Source organism: Falco cherrug, chromosome 13 (genome assembly GCF_023634085.1).
Source record: "Falco cherrug isolate bFalChe1 chromosome 13, bFalChe1.pri, whole genome shotgun sequence".
Classification (NCBI taxonomy): Eukaryota; Metazoa; Chordata; class Aves; order Falconiformes; family Falconidae; genus Falco; species Falco cherrug.
This window is the reverse complement of record NC_073709.1, coordinates 13,918,603-13,933,028: the sequence shown is the minus strand read 5'-3', so window position 1 is coordinate 13,933,028 and position 14,426 is coordinate 13,918,603. Positions and strand designations below refer to the sequence as shown.

The 14,426-nt window shown below is 38.5% G+C and overlaps 1 protein-coding gene across 11 annotated transcripts in view; it reads right to left on the bottom strand.

Moving 5' to 3' along the window:
* Positions 1-14,426, bottom strand: part of LTBP1 (latent transforming growth factor beta binding protein 1) — a 216,759-nt gene that overhangs the window by 91,750 nt on the left and 110,583 nt on the right. For all 11 annotated transcript variants that reach the window (XM_055726094.1, XM_055726086.1, XM_055726088.1 and 8 more), the window contains 2 exons: positions 13,083-13,360; positions 1,178-1,280 (listed from right to left, as the gene is read on the bottom strand). In XM_055726094.1, the coding sequence (XP_055582069.1) occupies positions 1,178-1,280; positions 13,083-13,360 (381 nt within the window). The remainder of the gene's footprint in view (positions 1-1,177; positions 1,281-13,082; positions 13,361-14,426) is intronic.

Genomic DNA, 14,426 nt, shown 5'->3' with positions numbered 1-14,426 from the left:
CAATGCATACACCAATGCAGAATGTATGTCTCTGTTAGAAACTGTATTTACGTGCTACAGGAATAAAAATATAGGTGCCAGTTTTTTATTAACTATGGCCCTCAAAGACCCCAAGGAGGCTCTCTTTAGGAAGCACATCAGAACATAAACATACTCCAAACCACAAAATTTAAATGCTTCATAAACTAGCAGAGCAGACTGAGCCAGCATAAATTTATATTAGACTCTCCTGTGGAAGGAGGAGTCAGAGAAGTAGAAGTAACAGCAGGTTTTCTGCTGGAATTGTATTTATATCCACATTAAGACTTGCAGACAAAAATATACTTAAAAAGTAATAAATCAAACACTGAACATGTTCCCAGCATTGCTATCTGTACAAGTAACAGTGGCCTTGAAGTCCTACATAAGAATGACTGCAACTCCCTACACTGTTTTTGGCTCATTAAATGCAGGTCCTCTCCACCTACAAAACAGAGATTACATTATCTTTTCTCATCTTTCATTTAGTGGTGAAAATATGACATGACAGGGTGGTATTACTATTACTTTGCAACAGTAATGTAATTCACAAAAGGTTTAAGAGACTAGCCTCACTTATCATGTAAATAATTTGAAATTTCTTTCTCATATGATGTCAAATCCTAACAAAACTGTGAGGAAACTCTTTGTCATTGCCTAATCGTTGAGGAAAATATTTCAAAAATAGAGGAAAAAACATAAACGTAATTGACAATTTAGAGCCTGAAAAACTTTGGCTCCAAACTTGAAAGTTCATCTGCAGTCCCAAGAGGTCACTGCATTCTCTCCAAGCAGTAACTGGCGCCTCTATAATTTAACATTTCTGTTCAAAAAATAAATCCAGCTGGAAAAGGCAAGATGATTCAATGTCATTATCCTTCCTGCACTGAGAAAACGCCACAGTGCATCACTGACTTAAAGGAGGAGGAGGAAGGGAAAGACCCAACAACATTAACTTTGCTGGCTGCACTTTGTGCCTGCATATTGTAACTCTTTTGGCATGCAGGAGAATTCCAGTTTCTGCAACCTATCCCAAATCAAACCATAGCCTATTCTTTCTACTAGGTTCCTTCCCCGCCCCCTGAAAAGGAAAAATACTACTTGAGGGGGGAAAAAAAGCCATAACTGATCCAGAGAATAACAACAAAATAGCACTTACATGGCTTCTTGGGACATTTCTGGCATTTGTTAAAACCCCAGGAAGTACCCACGGTTCCACAGCAGTCTTCTTGCTTGGAAAGGCCAGGAAGTGCTTTCCCACACTGGAATAGTCAAGACAAAGAATACTCCAGTTAGTGATACTGTATGATGCTCACTTCTAGTACAATGTTCTTTTTCAGTCGTCTTGGGTCAACCTCTTGCTAAGACACTGAAGATTCACTGGAGCTCTCAGCTGAACTGAAATAGTGCCCATGTATTGCAATGCCTCTCTATGCAGGCATGAGTAAATTAGGTGATATTGTTATCTTCCTGTGCATCAACTTGAAAGGGAGGAGAAAGAAACAGAAAAGAATAGTATATCACAAGAACGAGTGTAGTTTCCAAGGTAGTAACTTTCCATTGGCACCTTTTCCCTACATGTTTCCTCAAAAATGTGCTCGTTCACTTTTTCAAAAGCTGTATAAATTATCTCAAATACTTTTCTAATTACTCTCAAAGACAAAAAGTATGACTGATTTCTACAGTGTTATTTCCTATTAAAGAGCCTCAACTTCCTGCCAACTTAAGTTTAATGTTTATGACCACTGACCGAAAACTGTCAAATTGTAATGACAGATTCTGCTGCCCAGATACTGAAGAAGGTCATACAGATAAGATGACTGAAGCCAAAGTTAGTGATGTCTCTGTTACTCCAAACAAGTGTCTCTTTCCCCATGCAAAAATTTAAATTAACCTTGCAGTAATTTGAGGTCAATACTCTCCACTGCCCACAATCAAGAATCTACTTATTGTGCTTTTCATTAGTAAGACAATTTTCAGAAGCTTACAAGGTACTAGTTATGGGCTTGACTTTTGCATTTTTCTTCCATCTTTCATGGTAAAAAAGCTTAAATGTATTTGAGATGCAGACATTAAAAAATAAATCTAAACCAGTCAACTAGGTATAAAATGGAAGTGCAAAATGTGCAAGAGAAGTGCACAACAGCTGCACTTAGTAACACTTTCAAAGCAAATGCTGATATAAATAGGCACTGCAGCAAACAATTCAAAGGTGCTGAAGTGTGAATTCTCAGTACGGTATGAACAGACCTTCCCCAATCTAAACTTCCTTCCTGACAGCATATAAACCTCTGACCCAAATGATCACTGCTGCTTAGCTTGCAGCTCAAGATAGCTGGCTCATCTTATGGTACAGGCTGTGGCCTTGTGGTCGCTTTCACTTTGGCTGGTAACAGTCGCTGCAGTGGGGAAGCATGCAGAATGCACAGGCACTGACAGCTTCCTCCCACCTTCCCAAAATTTTTCCAGTGTGCTCTTAATCGTACTGACACCCATGAGTCAATGTTTCTGAAGTACAGTTACTCTGTGCAGCTCCACAATGTGACTACTAACAGGACAGCAGGCTACCCCACAATGTCAGGGCTCTGACTCATCAAAGGGTCCCCTTTTTCCATAGGGAGGGCTGCCAAGGCATCATCCCAGCTATCTTCTCTTTCCCTTTTCCACAGATACTCCTCAGGCACCAATCAAATTAAAAGCAGCACCAGCTCACTGTTTAAACATCAAACTGTAATGTGCAACCTGCAGCCCCTCAGCACTTGCTGCATATGATGCTTAGACATCTGTCAAGGGATGTGTGAGCAGCCAGGAGCATCCTCTGTCCCAGTGAAAGCCAGCCTCCCTCATGAAATGGAGCTTTCAGCCCAGGGCAACTTGCTGAAGCTACAGTGTGCCTCTGTACATCACACCCACATGGGGTAGCCCCTCTTGTGCTGTGAGCCTCATTTTAGGGTGACACATGAACAGCATAATGAACAGAGTGGCCAAACAGGTTAAAAGAGATTGCTCGGTTATTGTGCAGCTTTAGGAGTCTGTTTTCACACTACCATGTGCAGAGTGTCTTGTGACAAATTTTCCTGTTCCAAGGGGTGACAAACAGTCCCCCACCTGGATGATGTTGGGCTATGTTGAAACTGTGAAGTACCAAAGCAAGTCCCACCTTTCAGATGCAGGCCCAGGCTTACACCATGTGAACACATATCTTTCAGGCCGTCTTGTACTCCCGTGGCATGGGCACTGGCAGGTTTAGTACGAGATTGACCATTCCTGATCAGTCAGAGTCTGCTGAGTTTCATTTCCAGAAGCAGCTCTCGGCCTGGTACTTCACAAAGGCCATCAAGACGTACAAACAGAATTCTGCCCAACTCCCTCTGCTGCAGCAACTCAGCTGTTTTAAGAATTCGAACTAGCTCTTTCAACTGCCTCTAGATAGATGATACAGAAACCTTGCTGCAGTTTCCAGAAGCTCAAAAATCTTTCAACTGCAGAGTACTCCTCCTCCAAGTAGCTTGCCCTAAAACCTTAGAGAATTCATGTTACATTTTTAAACAATGCTGGTTTCTCAACCCTCATCGCAGGTGGGCATGCTCTAGGAAGGACCATTTTACTTTAATAATCACAGCTACTCAGTTTTACTTTATAATTACAGCTGCTCAATTCCTTTCCTAGAACTAGAACTGCTTCTTCAAAGACAGAGAAGCCATTTACTGAAGTTGTATACTGTGACTGTTACTGAGATTGAGCTAAACCAAACCAATTTGCACTCAACCCTTTTCCCCACCTTGGTCCTCAGTTTTACAACTCTCCTCTCTCCGAAAAAGAAGTGGGAGGAATCAAGGCTGGTGCTGCACCTCCCCTTATGATCTCAGAAATGGAGCATCTGGGCAACAAGGCACATTACCTAACACCTAGTGTTCCTCTGCAAGGTCACAAGCCTGAAGGACACATCCCAGCAGCTCGTGTGTGTCAAGGCAAGACTTCACTAATGTGAGAGCCAACATGCCATCATGAACGAAGCATATAAAACAAAGGAGAAGTTAAAAAAAAAAAAAAGAGGAGGAAGATGGATTAAAGCCCACTTTTAGTTTAGGTGTGGTGCTACAGCATTTGCACTCTACTGAAAATCATGATCTCTGTGGTCATAACTTTTTCAAATTTCCATATAAAAACCATGAGCAAAAATAAAGATGCCAAAGTCTGAGTCATCTGGCAACTGTGGTTTGTAGTCCTGTCAGTAAAAACTGGCAATGATTAAAGCTGTTGCTCCCATTGCCTCTGTGGTGAATTAAAGCTTGAAGAATCAATGATAATTTGGTTAACGTCCAGATCATTGTAGAAACTGGACAGCAAGGAAAAGCAACTGCCACATGGGGCTCCTAGTGGTGTAAGATCTGTGTAATTTTGGATCTATGCATCAGAAAAAATGACTGTTCTGCAAAGTCCTAAGCCAAACAGAAACAGAGAGTTCTTCTACGGCTAATAAACCCTGATTTCTCTGGTACATCTAATAGGACTTCAGATACTTCCAAAACTCATGGCATTGCACAAACTTTTTCCTTGCCAGCTACAGTTTCTTAAGATGCTCCTTCCTTTCACAAACCCTAAGCATCAATGAACTGAAGCTCTGTTTCTACTGGTCTCAAAAACTTTTAGGCAATTTCTATCCACTTCAAAAGTCTTACCCACTTCCTACTACTGAGAAGAACTCATCAGTTCTTCAGACAGTCTGTTCCAGTCTCTGAGTCACAAGTGACTGGAAAAGTCACTTGGGGGAATCCATAACTATTTTTAGTTTGTGTCACCATTCAACACAACTCCAACAGATAAATATGAACCTAAAATAAGCGGGGAAGCTAAACACAAGCATACAACTTGCATTATACATGAAGATGATGCCATTCCCTAAGCTTGGGTTTACAATTTTCTATCCATCATCCAACACATATTTTAAACTAATCTAGCTTGTATTCCAGAGGGCTTCTGAAAAAGAGAACAGATTTTCATGAATGATACCTCTGTCACAAGCTTGCAATTTGGAGATAATGTTTACTGGTTCAGAAGGCAAAGAAGTCATGAAGGACTGGTATAAGAGCTCAACTGTGCTGAAAGAGGGTCAGCAGTAGCAAGCAGTATAAGGCACACATGGTACTGCTATAAAACAAAGTTCTTCCTGGGTAAAGCACTCACAGACACTGAAAGTATTGTTTTGAATCCACATATTTTTCCCAATGCGTGCCTGGGCTTCTATGCCAATATTTTATATAACTGAAGGAAGTACTGAATATTCCCACTGGTAGACTGAAATTCTGGCTGACCTTGTGCTGGTGCACAAAGGCCACCCCAAGCCACATCACTTCTTTGTTTGTCTGTCCAGACTCCAGCCTCTGCCCCATCTCCACAGCCTTGGAGCGCTAACAGTACTTGAGTTGTGCACTGCCACCAGGGTTTCATGCGTTTTCCAATGCCAGGGAAAAGGAAGGATTATATCCTCAAAATCCCTCTGCTAAGGGAGTAGAAGGAATTTATTCAGCTCCCTGTAAAGTGCAGGAGAAAGCCCAGTCTGGCAATTAGTCTCAGGGCAACCGCAGAGGATTCTGGCTGAGGGACCACAACGTTTCCTGGGACTCCCACTCCTGTGTGACCCATCTACAAATCCCTGTCATAAGCTGTTAGTTAAAACCACAATACAAGCGTAAATAAGAGAGTGTCACATGATTAAGTATGATTGAAATTGATAGCTGCTTTGCCTGAGTTAAAGGCTAATGACTCTGGGATTCAGCTCAAACGACTGCATTTCACATACCACAATAGCAGAAGTGAATGGATACACTGTTTAACTTTCTGTAAACTATTCAACAGGCACAGACCTTGGATTGTTGAGGGTTTTTTCCCCCTATAGGCACGACAAAGAGAATAAGAAACCTCAAACTTAATAAACCGTATTACTGAAACAATTAACAAACATACTTAATTAGCTTACTGACCAGCTGAATGACAGGTTGTTACAAATGTAGAGTATTATCCCATGTAGCACTGGCTCACTAACAGGCATTGTCTCATAAGCAGAGGAGAAAAACTTAAATACTTCCAGACTTTCTAAAAGAACTGGTAAAGAATTTGTTTTGGCTTAAGCAGAACATTCTTCATAGGCAAGCAAAAATTATCCAGCTTTCTTCTATTTGAGTAATTAAAACAATGTTTGGTGTTTTTGGTATCCGATACATCTTTAATCTTCTGATATTTCAGGGTATTGATCTTGCAAAGAATCTATTGTGAATGAAGCATTAATCCTGGAAATGAACCCACACTGATTTCTGACAGTCTATTTGTTTAAGAACTTCAGAAGCCAAACCATGAGCTTCAAGGAATTCCAGGCAGTTATTTTATTTTATGAGATGGTATTTTTAAGACTATTCTAAAGAAAAAAAGGTTTTAGAAGTGCTTTAAGAGAAAAAGTACCAGTATAAAGCACAGAATTTTACTTGTATCATTTTTCCTGCCTAAGAATATAAATAGGGAAGTTCATTTCATGGAGCTGTCAAAAAATGAAAATACCTGAAATTTACCTCCATAGGAAATGTTTTGTTAAATCTAAAGTTCAACAGGGATATTTATACAGTTGAATGAATAACTTCAACTGTCGAATGAATAACTTCAACTGTCATATTACTACTGTCATCACCTCCAGACTACATACACTACGATCATATTGCATACAGTAGTATTGATACATTAAGTTATGCATTAATAGCTATCAAGCTATCAACATATTTTGCTGCTCTGATTTCTAACTCAAGTACTTTGATGTCTTTATTACTTTAAAAACTCAGTGATCTAAGCCCATTTCCTAAAAATTTTATGTATATTCTCAAAGTTAAGTACCTGATCAGTCTATGCCCTTTTCTAAATCAACTTAAGTAAACGCTTAATGATTTGCAGTCAGAATCTTTATCATGATGCAATGTCAACAATTTCTGACCTCTTCCAGCTCTCACTTATCACTTGGCTTATTTTGTATTCTACCAAGTCTGACAGCAGAGAGAAGAGTGTTACTCAAACCAAATGTTTCCTGTAAAAGATATTACTGAAACACAGTATTAAATAAAATGTTTCCATAGAAATATATCCCACTAAAGATGCTGATCAACTAACACCTGTTTATCAGACATACTTGTTATTTATCAGAACTAAGCAGCATTTAAAACACATCTGAACACATATGTGAGCATTTTGATCACACTGAAAAATGGATAGCCCTTATAATCTTCAATAGTCTTTACTAGTGTTCACAATTAATGTTATTAAGCTTAATTAACAAAACCCTATCAAAATATGCTTCTATTGTCTGCTATAGGTGGTATATTTGATTTTTCTTTAATATGATTTTCCAAAGTATTATTTTAATACAATGTTTCACTTCACAATACCACAACTCTAATTCAGGCATTCTTCTCAACAGAGCTGTAACAAGTATGTGTCTTTTCTGCAACACCTTTCAAAGCAATTCACAAGGTAAGCACAAAACATCATTCGGCAAACAACTTACAAGCAAGGAGTGGAATATATCCCTTGAACACTACAACCTGAAACTGACCTGAATTTAAAATACCCCAAACAAAAAAGGGAGGATCAGAAGACAGTATTTTTTAAATCCTTTCAGCGACCAATTTTGACAGCAGTCCAGCCCCTCTCAGCAGTTCTACCAGCACAACCGAGGAACAGTGAGGCGGAACGAACCAGCATAGGCAGACATGACAACTTAACCAGCTTCTCTTCTGCATATTTTGGCATCTGCTGCTTTCAGCCAGGTAAGTACCTTCAATATCTCTGTCTCTTTAGAATAATAACTCTTTCATATTTTGTTTTTAAATTATAGATGCTGATATCACCAGAAGTCATCTCTGGTAAAAATGATACTCAAAAAATCTGCTGAAGAGAACAGCATTACTTGTGAATCTAGTCAGAAAGAGACTGCTTTAGAGAAATTTGGAAATACCAGTGTCTCCACTTTCTTGCTGCTTTGCAAAAAAATGCCTCCCTCTTTACAGTTAAGCAAAAAAAGAGACCAAATCAATTTTGAGAAAAAAGACTTTTTTAGCCAAAATACTGAAACGCAGTGACCACAGAAAACACATTAATATGCTTAGTAGACACTTCAAAGCCATCTTGGGGAGGGGGGAGCGTGGTGGTGGTGGAGAAACAGTGCTTAATTATCTTTATATGAATTAGATAGTATGCATCTGCATTCTTTTCTTTACTTACATGCAAAGTAAGCATATGCAAAATCAACAGGACTTGGGATTACCAACACAATCTTTACTAGGTGCACCACTGACACTGTAGAAGTATTTTGGGAAATAACAAGATATTCTGTGTCATAATAAAGGCATTTTTATTAGAATTAAAATGAAAAGCAGCTGAAGAGGAGAAATTAAAGAAGGGAAACAGAATCTTCCTTATTTGCTTGCTTTTTAAGTAGGACTTAAGAGAATCAGTGGTCTAAGATGACCAGCTCCTTGGATTTCAGCAACGCAAGACTGCATGGCTGTAAAGGACCTTGCAGGACACCACGTCTAGTCTCCAGCTTTTGAAGGCACAGTAAAATACAGTGCTCTCTAGATATTTACTGTTTTCCATCTTGAGTGGCATTTTTGCCATACTGCTTCCACTGTATCTGTTTCTCAACTTCCAGTCTCTATCTTCTCAACATCTTCTATCTAACAAGGTGTAAGTTTAGGTAAAAGTTTATTTCCTGTATTTTTATGATAACAGTAAGTTTCTCACCTGCAGCTTAACTGTTAGTTTATGATATAACCTGCAAAAATATTTTTGGTACTAGGAACACATTTGACAAACCACAACTGTTGCATGCAACATACCGTAGTAAGCTATCATTTATTGTGGTAAGCTATCCTGGAGCAATCATTATTACCATCTCCCAGAGGAGAAATAATTGCTAAGTGTTCCACTCAGAGAATCAAAAAGCAGCCAGGAAAAGTGAATTTATTTGAGCAGAAAAGAGAACCATCCAGAACACTATTTGCTTCCTATATTACTTTTCAAAGATTGAAACATTCATTCTACTTTTCTAGTTGCTCTTTCCACTTTCCACTCCCAATGCTGAGGATGCTTCAGAAAACAGCCACAAATAAGCAACCCATGTATGTATGTGTACATGTATTTATGAAAACATACATCTTAATTTATCTATTCTAATTAAACTAGGAAATGTCATTCTTCTTGCCCCTCCCTCTCCCCTCCTGTCCTTCTCTGCTTGTAGACTGACACCTTTTCACACATCCTTTACTATCCTTTTCTCACGGTTGTTGCCTTTGGTTATAGTCACTTATGATATTACAGAAAACTAAGCAAATAGGAGGTCTAGAAGAATTTCTATGTTGTTAATTAGGAATGATTGAAGCCCTGAGAAAATGACCAGATTCTTCAGCTATCTGTACCATAGTGTCCTCCAAGCTTCAGTTCAGGTGGCTCCAGTTGCTAACTTCAACAGTATGCGCTCCGTTGGAAATACAGTGCAGCAAATACAACCTGGCTGTCCTGGGATTTGAGTATAGCAACTATCCTACTGGTTTTGTGGGACTACTGTTTTCCAGTGAGATACATTAAAGGATTTTAACCAAGGTGGGGTGAGGAAGAATGTGTTGGGAGATGAAAAATACTCCACAGAAGGTTGTGAAAAAACCCAAAGCATTAAAATCAGAGGACATGTAATTGAAGACCAGCTAAAATTCAAGAAAGAAAGAGAGAACAAAAGATGGAGAGAAACATAGAATGGTAGAGGTTACACACACAAAAAAACACAGCAGAAATTCCGATACCGTTTTTATCCTGTGCTTTTAGCATGGACCAAAAGCAAGTTCAGCAGTCTTTATTAACTTGGTTGATTTGCCTACAAGAGGCCACACACATCCCTCCATCAATCTGCTCTATAGACAGTAAAGTCACCTCTGATCCTAGGATATTTAATAAAACATTTCTGAAGCCAAATATACAATCCACCCTGCAAAAAAATGTATAAACACTGATGATTGTGGAAGGAAGTATGGATATCAAAACTCCAGAAAGGACTTGTAACACTTTGTTACTAATAGGGAAAGTTCAGTTTAGCGTCTAGTCTGAACAAATAAAGAGAATCCTCATATCTAGCAAAGCAAATATCAAAGAAACAGAAAACAAAGTTCTTCTGGAATAGATCTCTTTCAGAGTTAAAAAAAAAAAAAAAAAGGGGGAGGGAGCAAAAAACCTTGTCTCTTTCCCAGTTCAAGGTATATTTAACATACAAATAAATAATACGCTTTGCCTGACTGCAGAAAAAAATGTCTTAACATTTCAGGTTCAAATAGGAAAGGTGAAAGAGTCACTTAAATCTATATTTATGGCAAGATCTCAAATGAATGCTCTACAAAATGCCAGGCTACAGCTCCATATTCTAAATTGAAACATTAAGTTAAAAAACAAAAGGCCTCTGAAATCCTTACTTATCCTCTTCTCCAAGACCGACACTGAAAGGAATAATGAAATTTGTAAAAAATGAGAACAAGCATTATTCTACAGTAGGAGGCACTGCCCTTTCTTGAGAGCACTGCAGAGTCACATTTTTCCAGGGGAATACTGAAAAAGGAGTTAGAAAAATTGGGAACTCAGCATTTGGTTGGATTCCAAGGCAGGCATAAGGTCAATGCAAGCATGTTTTCCCTCTTCTTCCCCTGTAAATGGAGCAAGTTACTGTCTTCCATGAGCAATGAGTAGGCTTTAATTTTAAAACCACTGTAATGTGAGGTGCATGCATAGGACACTGAAAGTTTTGGATATGTCATGTGAAATACATCACTCATGCATGCAGCAGAAAGAACAGACAAGAAACTGATCAAGCATAAGATGTAAGAGGTAGAAGATGTGGCACTCACTGCCAAGTCTAAGATCGAGGAATTAATTTTGTCTTCCCCTATATATGAGTGCAAATAGAAATACAAATAAATAATAAACAACTATTAATTATCTAATTATTTCCAGAATTTTATGATTTCACATTATAATGCCATATTTGATGGATCTCCTATTCTTAGGAAATATAGAGAAATGGTTGTTTTACACAGGCCCTGCTTCATTTTGTCATGTAAAAATCCACAAACTTTCATTTGAATGTGTGCTTCAATCCTTGGTAAAGAACAAATACAAGGTTTTACTATTCCTGAAACTGAGAAGCACGAAGAGCTCATAAGTATAAATTCACAGTGTGGATCCCAGACCAAGCACTCATCAGTTAGTGAATACTAAGCTTTAATGTTTCATATGCAAACTTAACTATGGTCTTCCAGAAACATTTTTGGGGCATGATGACATTTAGGTTTACTTCTTCCACTGCATTTTCAGAATGAATTATTTTTAAACACCCTCATGTGATGACCTAGCATGAGCAGGTTTGGGGATCTTCCACAGCAATGAAACCAGAGCTAATTATGTCACTAGTAGGAATACTACAATACTCTGCAGAAGCCAGTCACTGAAAGGAAAAGAAAGATTTTACAGGAAAAAAAGTCAGTTCTTAGGGGCTGGCAGAGGATGACCGAGTGTAAGGAACTGTGATTTCAGTTTGAGGTTCCAGAAAGTAACTGTTATCACTTCCTTGGGATCTGCCACCTACGTTACCCTCACCCTGCTTCGGACTGCATCCTGCTTCTGCTCCTGTCTGTTCGCCATCACTGATCCGCTCCAAGCTCCTTGCCACTCTGTGAGGTCTGTGTGTGTGTGTGCACGTGTGCGTTGCCTTGCTGTCAGTTCCAACACTTGGCATTATAGCATTCATTGGCAGCTAGAAGAAGCACTTGTAAAGGACATTTTGCTCCAGTCCTGTATTTCAGGGATGACGGGTGCTGTCCCCTTGAAGCGAAGGCAGACCACACTCTGTGCAGCTCAAATCTTATGAGAATTTTGCTGCCAACATCTAACAAATGTTTGTGGAATATATTGAAAATAGATATATTTTTAGATGCTTGAAAATTGATTAACTTTGGGTGCATGTTACTGGAAGGACCAAATGCAGTGTGATCTCTGCAATAAACTTAAATTTCTACTTCAAAGCACACAATCTAAACCTTCAATGAAACAGCCATAAGTTGGGGTTTTTAGCCTAACTAAAACAATATATTCATTCTGTAACATCATCCCGCAAAACAAGTGAGTGATTTTTCTGAAGCCTCTAACAAAATTTCAGCCTGAGGCATACATTCAGCTTAAAAAATATTAAATCTGAAAAGGTCAGTTTCAGCAAGGCGATAAGCAAATAGCAGGATCTTAGTAATTATTTAACAATCTCCTCACATATGCTTTTTTCTTTCTCTTTATATTTACATGTATATACAAATATGCAAAGATGACAACACTGTGTCTTAAAGTGCTTTCAAGAGTTGAAAGAAGATACATAATTTTGAATAGTCGTAAGTAAAAAGTGATGTGAACATTATTTTAAACTGAACTAAGGTTTTAATGCTCTAGCAAACACTCAATTGGCTTTCATGATTTTTCTACTCCATTCAGTGGTCACATTTCAACAGATTCAAAACATTAGCCTACAACACTTTAAAATATGAAGTTGTTGAATAGGAATTTCAAAAACAACTGCAACTCCTTGAAAAACACTTGCTGTTGAGATACGTGGGCAAAAAGACTTGTTAAACCAAAGGGCGGTACAAGCTGTGGATGACTGTGTAACCTTGGTTATTCAATTAGGAGATATAGAGCTGGGATTTAAGTCATGGCGTTTTATTTAGAGAAATAGCTCATAAATGGAGAAGGTATGGCTAAAATAACTGAAATCAGAATGCCAGGGATCCAAGTCAGCAGAAAATAAAGACATTAGCTTGAAGGAGAAGGAGCTTCAGCAAAATGTTATTTTGTAAAAATTTTACATTCTCAAAATAATTTTCTTTTGGAAAAGAATGTCAAATGTGTCCTTTCCTGGCAACCGGTGAAAATTTTTTTAATTCTTTTACAATGTTGTTTTAAAGCCACCTGTCTCAAAAACCTTAGCAAACATTTCTTACCTGTGTCCCAATAGTCTCCTGGAAGCAGCGCCCAAGCTGTGTTTTAACTGAAACAGGAAACATATGAGGAATGGATTGTTGATTCGTGTAAGTAGTATGTCCTTTCTGGGTCTTCTGATACGGAAGACCTTGGTAAGAAACCTGTGGATGTACTGGCTGAGGTACTTTTGTTTTTTGTCCTGTTGAAGTGCTGTCAATTCTTGAAACTTGATGGATCTGAACTGAGGCTTCAGGGGGATGTTTCACATGGATATTCACTATGTTAGGAGGGAACTTCACTAAAATAATTGAAGGAAAAACACATAAGAAAAATTAGTAATGAAATATGCCCAAAAAGATATCTTAGGCACCTCTAAGACATTACTTTTATTTTGCACATTATAATTTTTACAGAGTGCCTTAAAATGACTGAAATATAAATGAAGCCCAAATTTGGGGTTTAGAGGGAAGGCTGAAAGAACGCATAGACTCTCATTAACAAAGCAAGAAAATGGAAACTCTTCACACATGAAAGAACGACGTTATAGGATTGTAAAGACTGCTACATAAACATGGATGTCCAAATTGGCTGGTGTGACATTAATATTTGTGGTCATACTGTGTAATAAGAATCCTATTCAAAGTTCCAGAATTCAAATTCTACTGGGTTATTTTTGGATATATAGTAAGCTTTATTTTCTTTTTCAGATCCATCATCTTTCTCTGGAACACAGAAAAAGCTTCAGATTTCATCCCTTCACCTTTATATACCTGCCAAGTCCCAAGTTTGCCCCTGCAAGAGCTGCCAGCATCTCAACTATCTAAAATCACCACTCCCTTCAACTAAACTTTGAATTCAGGATTTGGCAGATAGAGGGAGGAAATTTTTTCAGATACTTCCGTTTTTAAATACAGTTGTAGTTTTAAGTCTGGGTGTACAGACTGAGACTCTCCAGTCAACATAATATGCAGAAATCTGTTTATGACCCTCAAGCCTCTTTTCATTGGAACACAAAATACCCTTTAAACATGTAACTCAACTTATTGGGGTGGGGTGGGGGTGGGTGGGGGGCAGGGGAAGATGTGTGTAGAAAGTTTTATAGTTTGTAAGCTGCATAAAAAAGCATTTACTGTGTCTGGCTAGGTCTCTCTCATCAGCAAGTACCGCACAGCCTACTCAAGGCCAGCCAATCTGTTAGATATAACACTCCTTCCAAACATCAAGAACCAGCAAATATAATTTGACATACTTTCTCTATAACGCAAACTAGATTGTTGAGTCTTCTGAACTGTCTCCTTGCCTTTTAGGAGGCCAGACTGTTCTTCAGAACTTGATTGGGCATTTTCAGTTCTTACTGACAAATT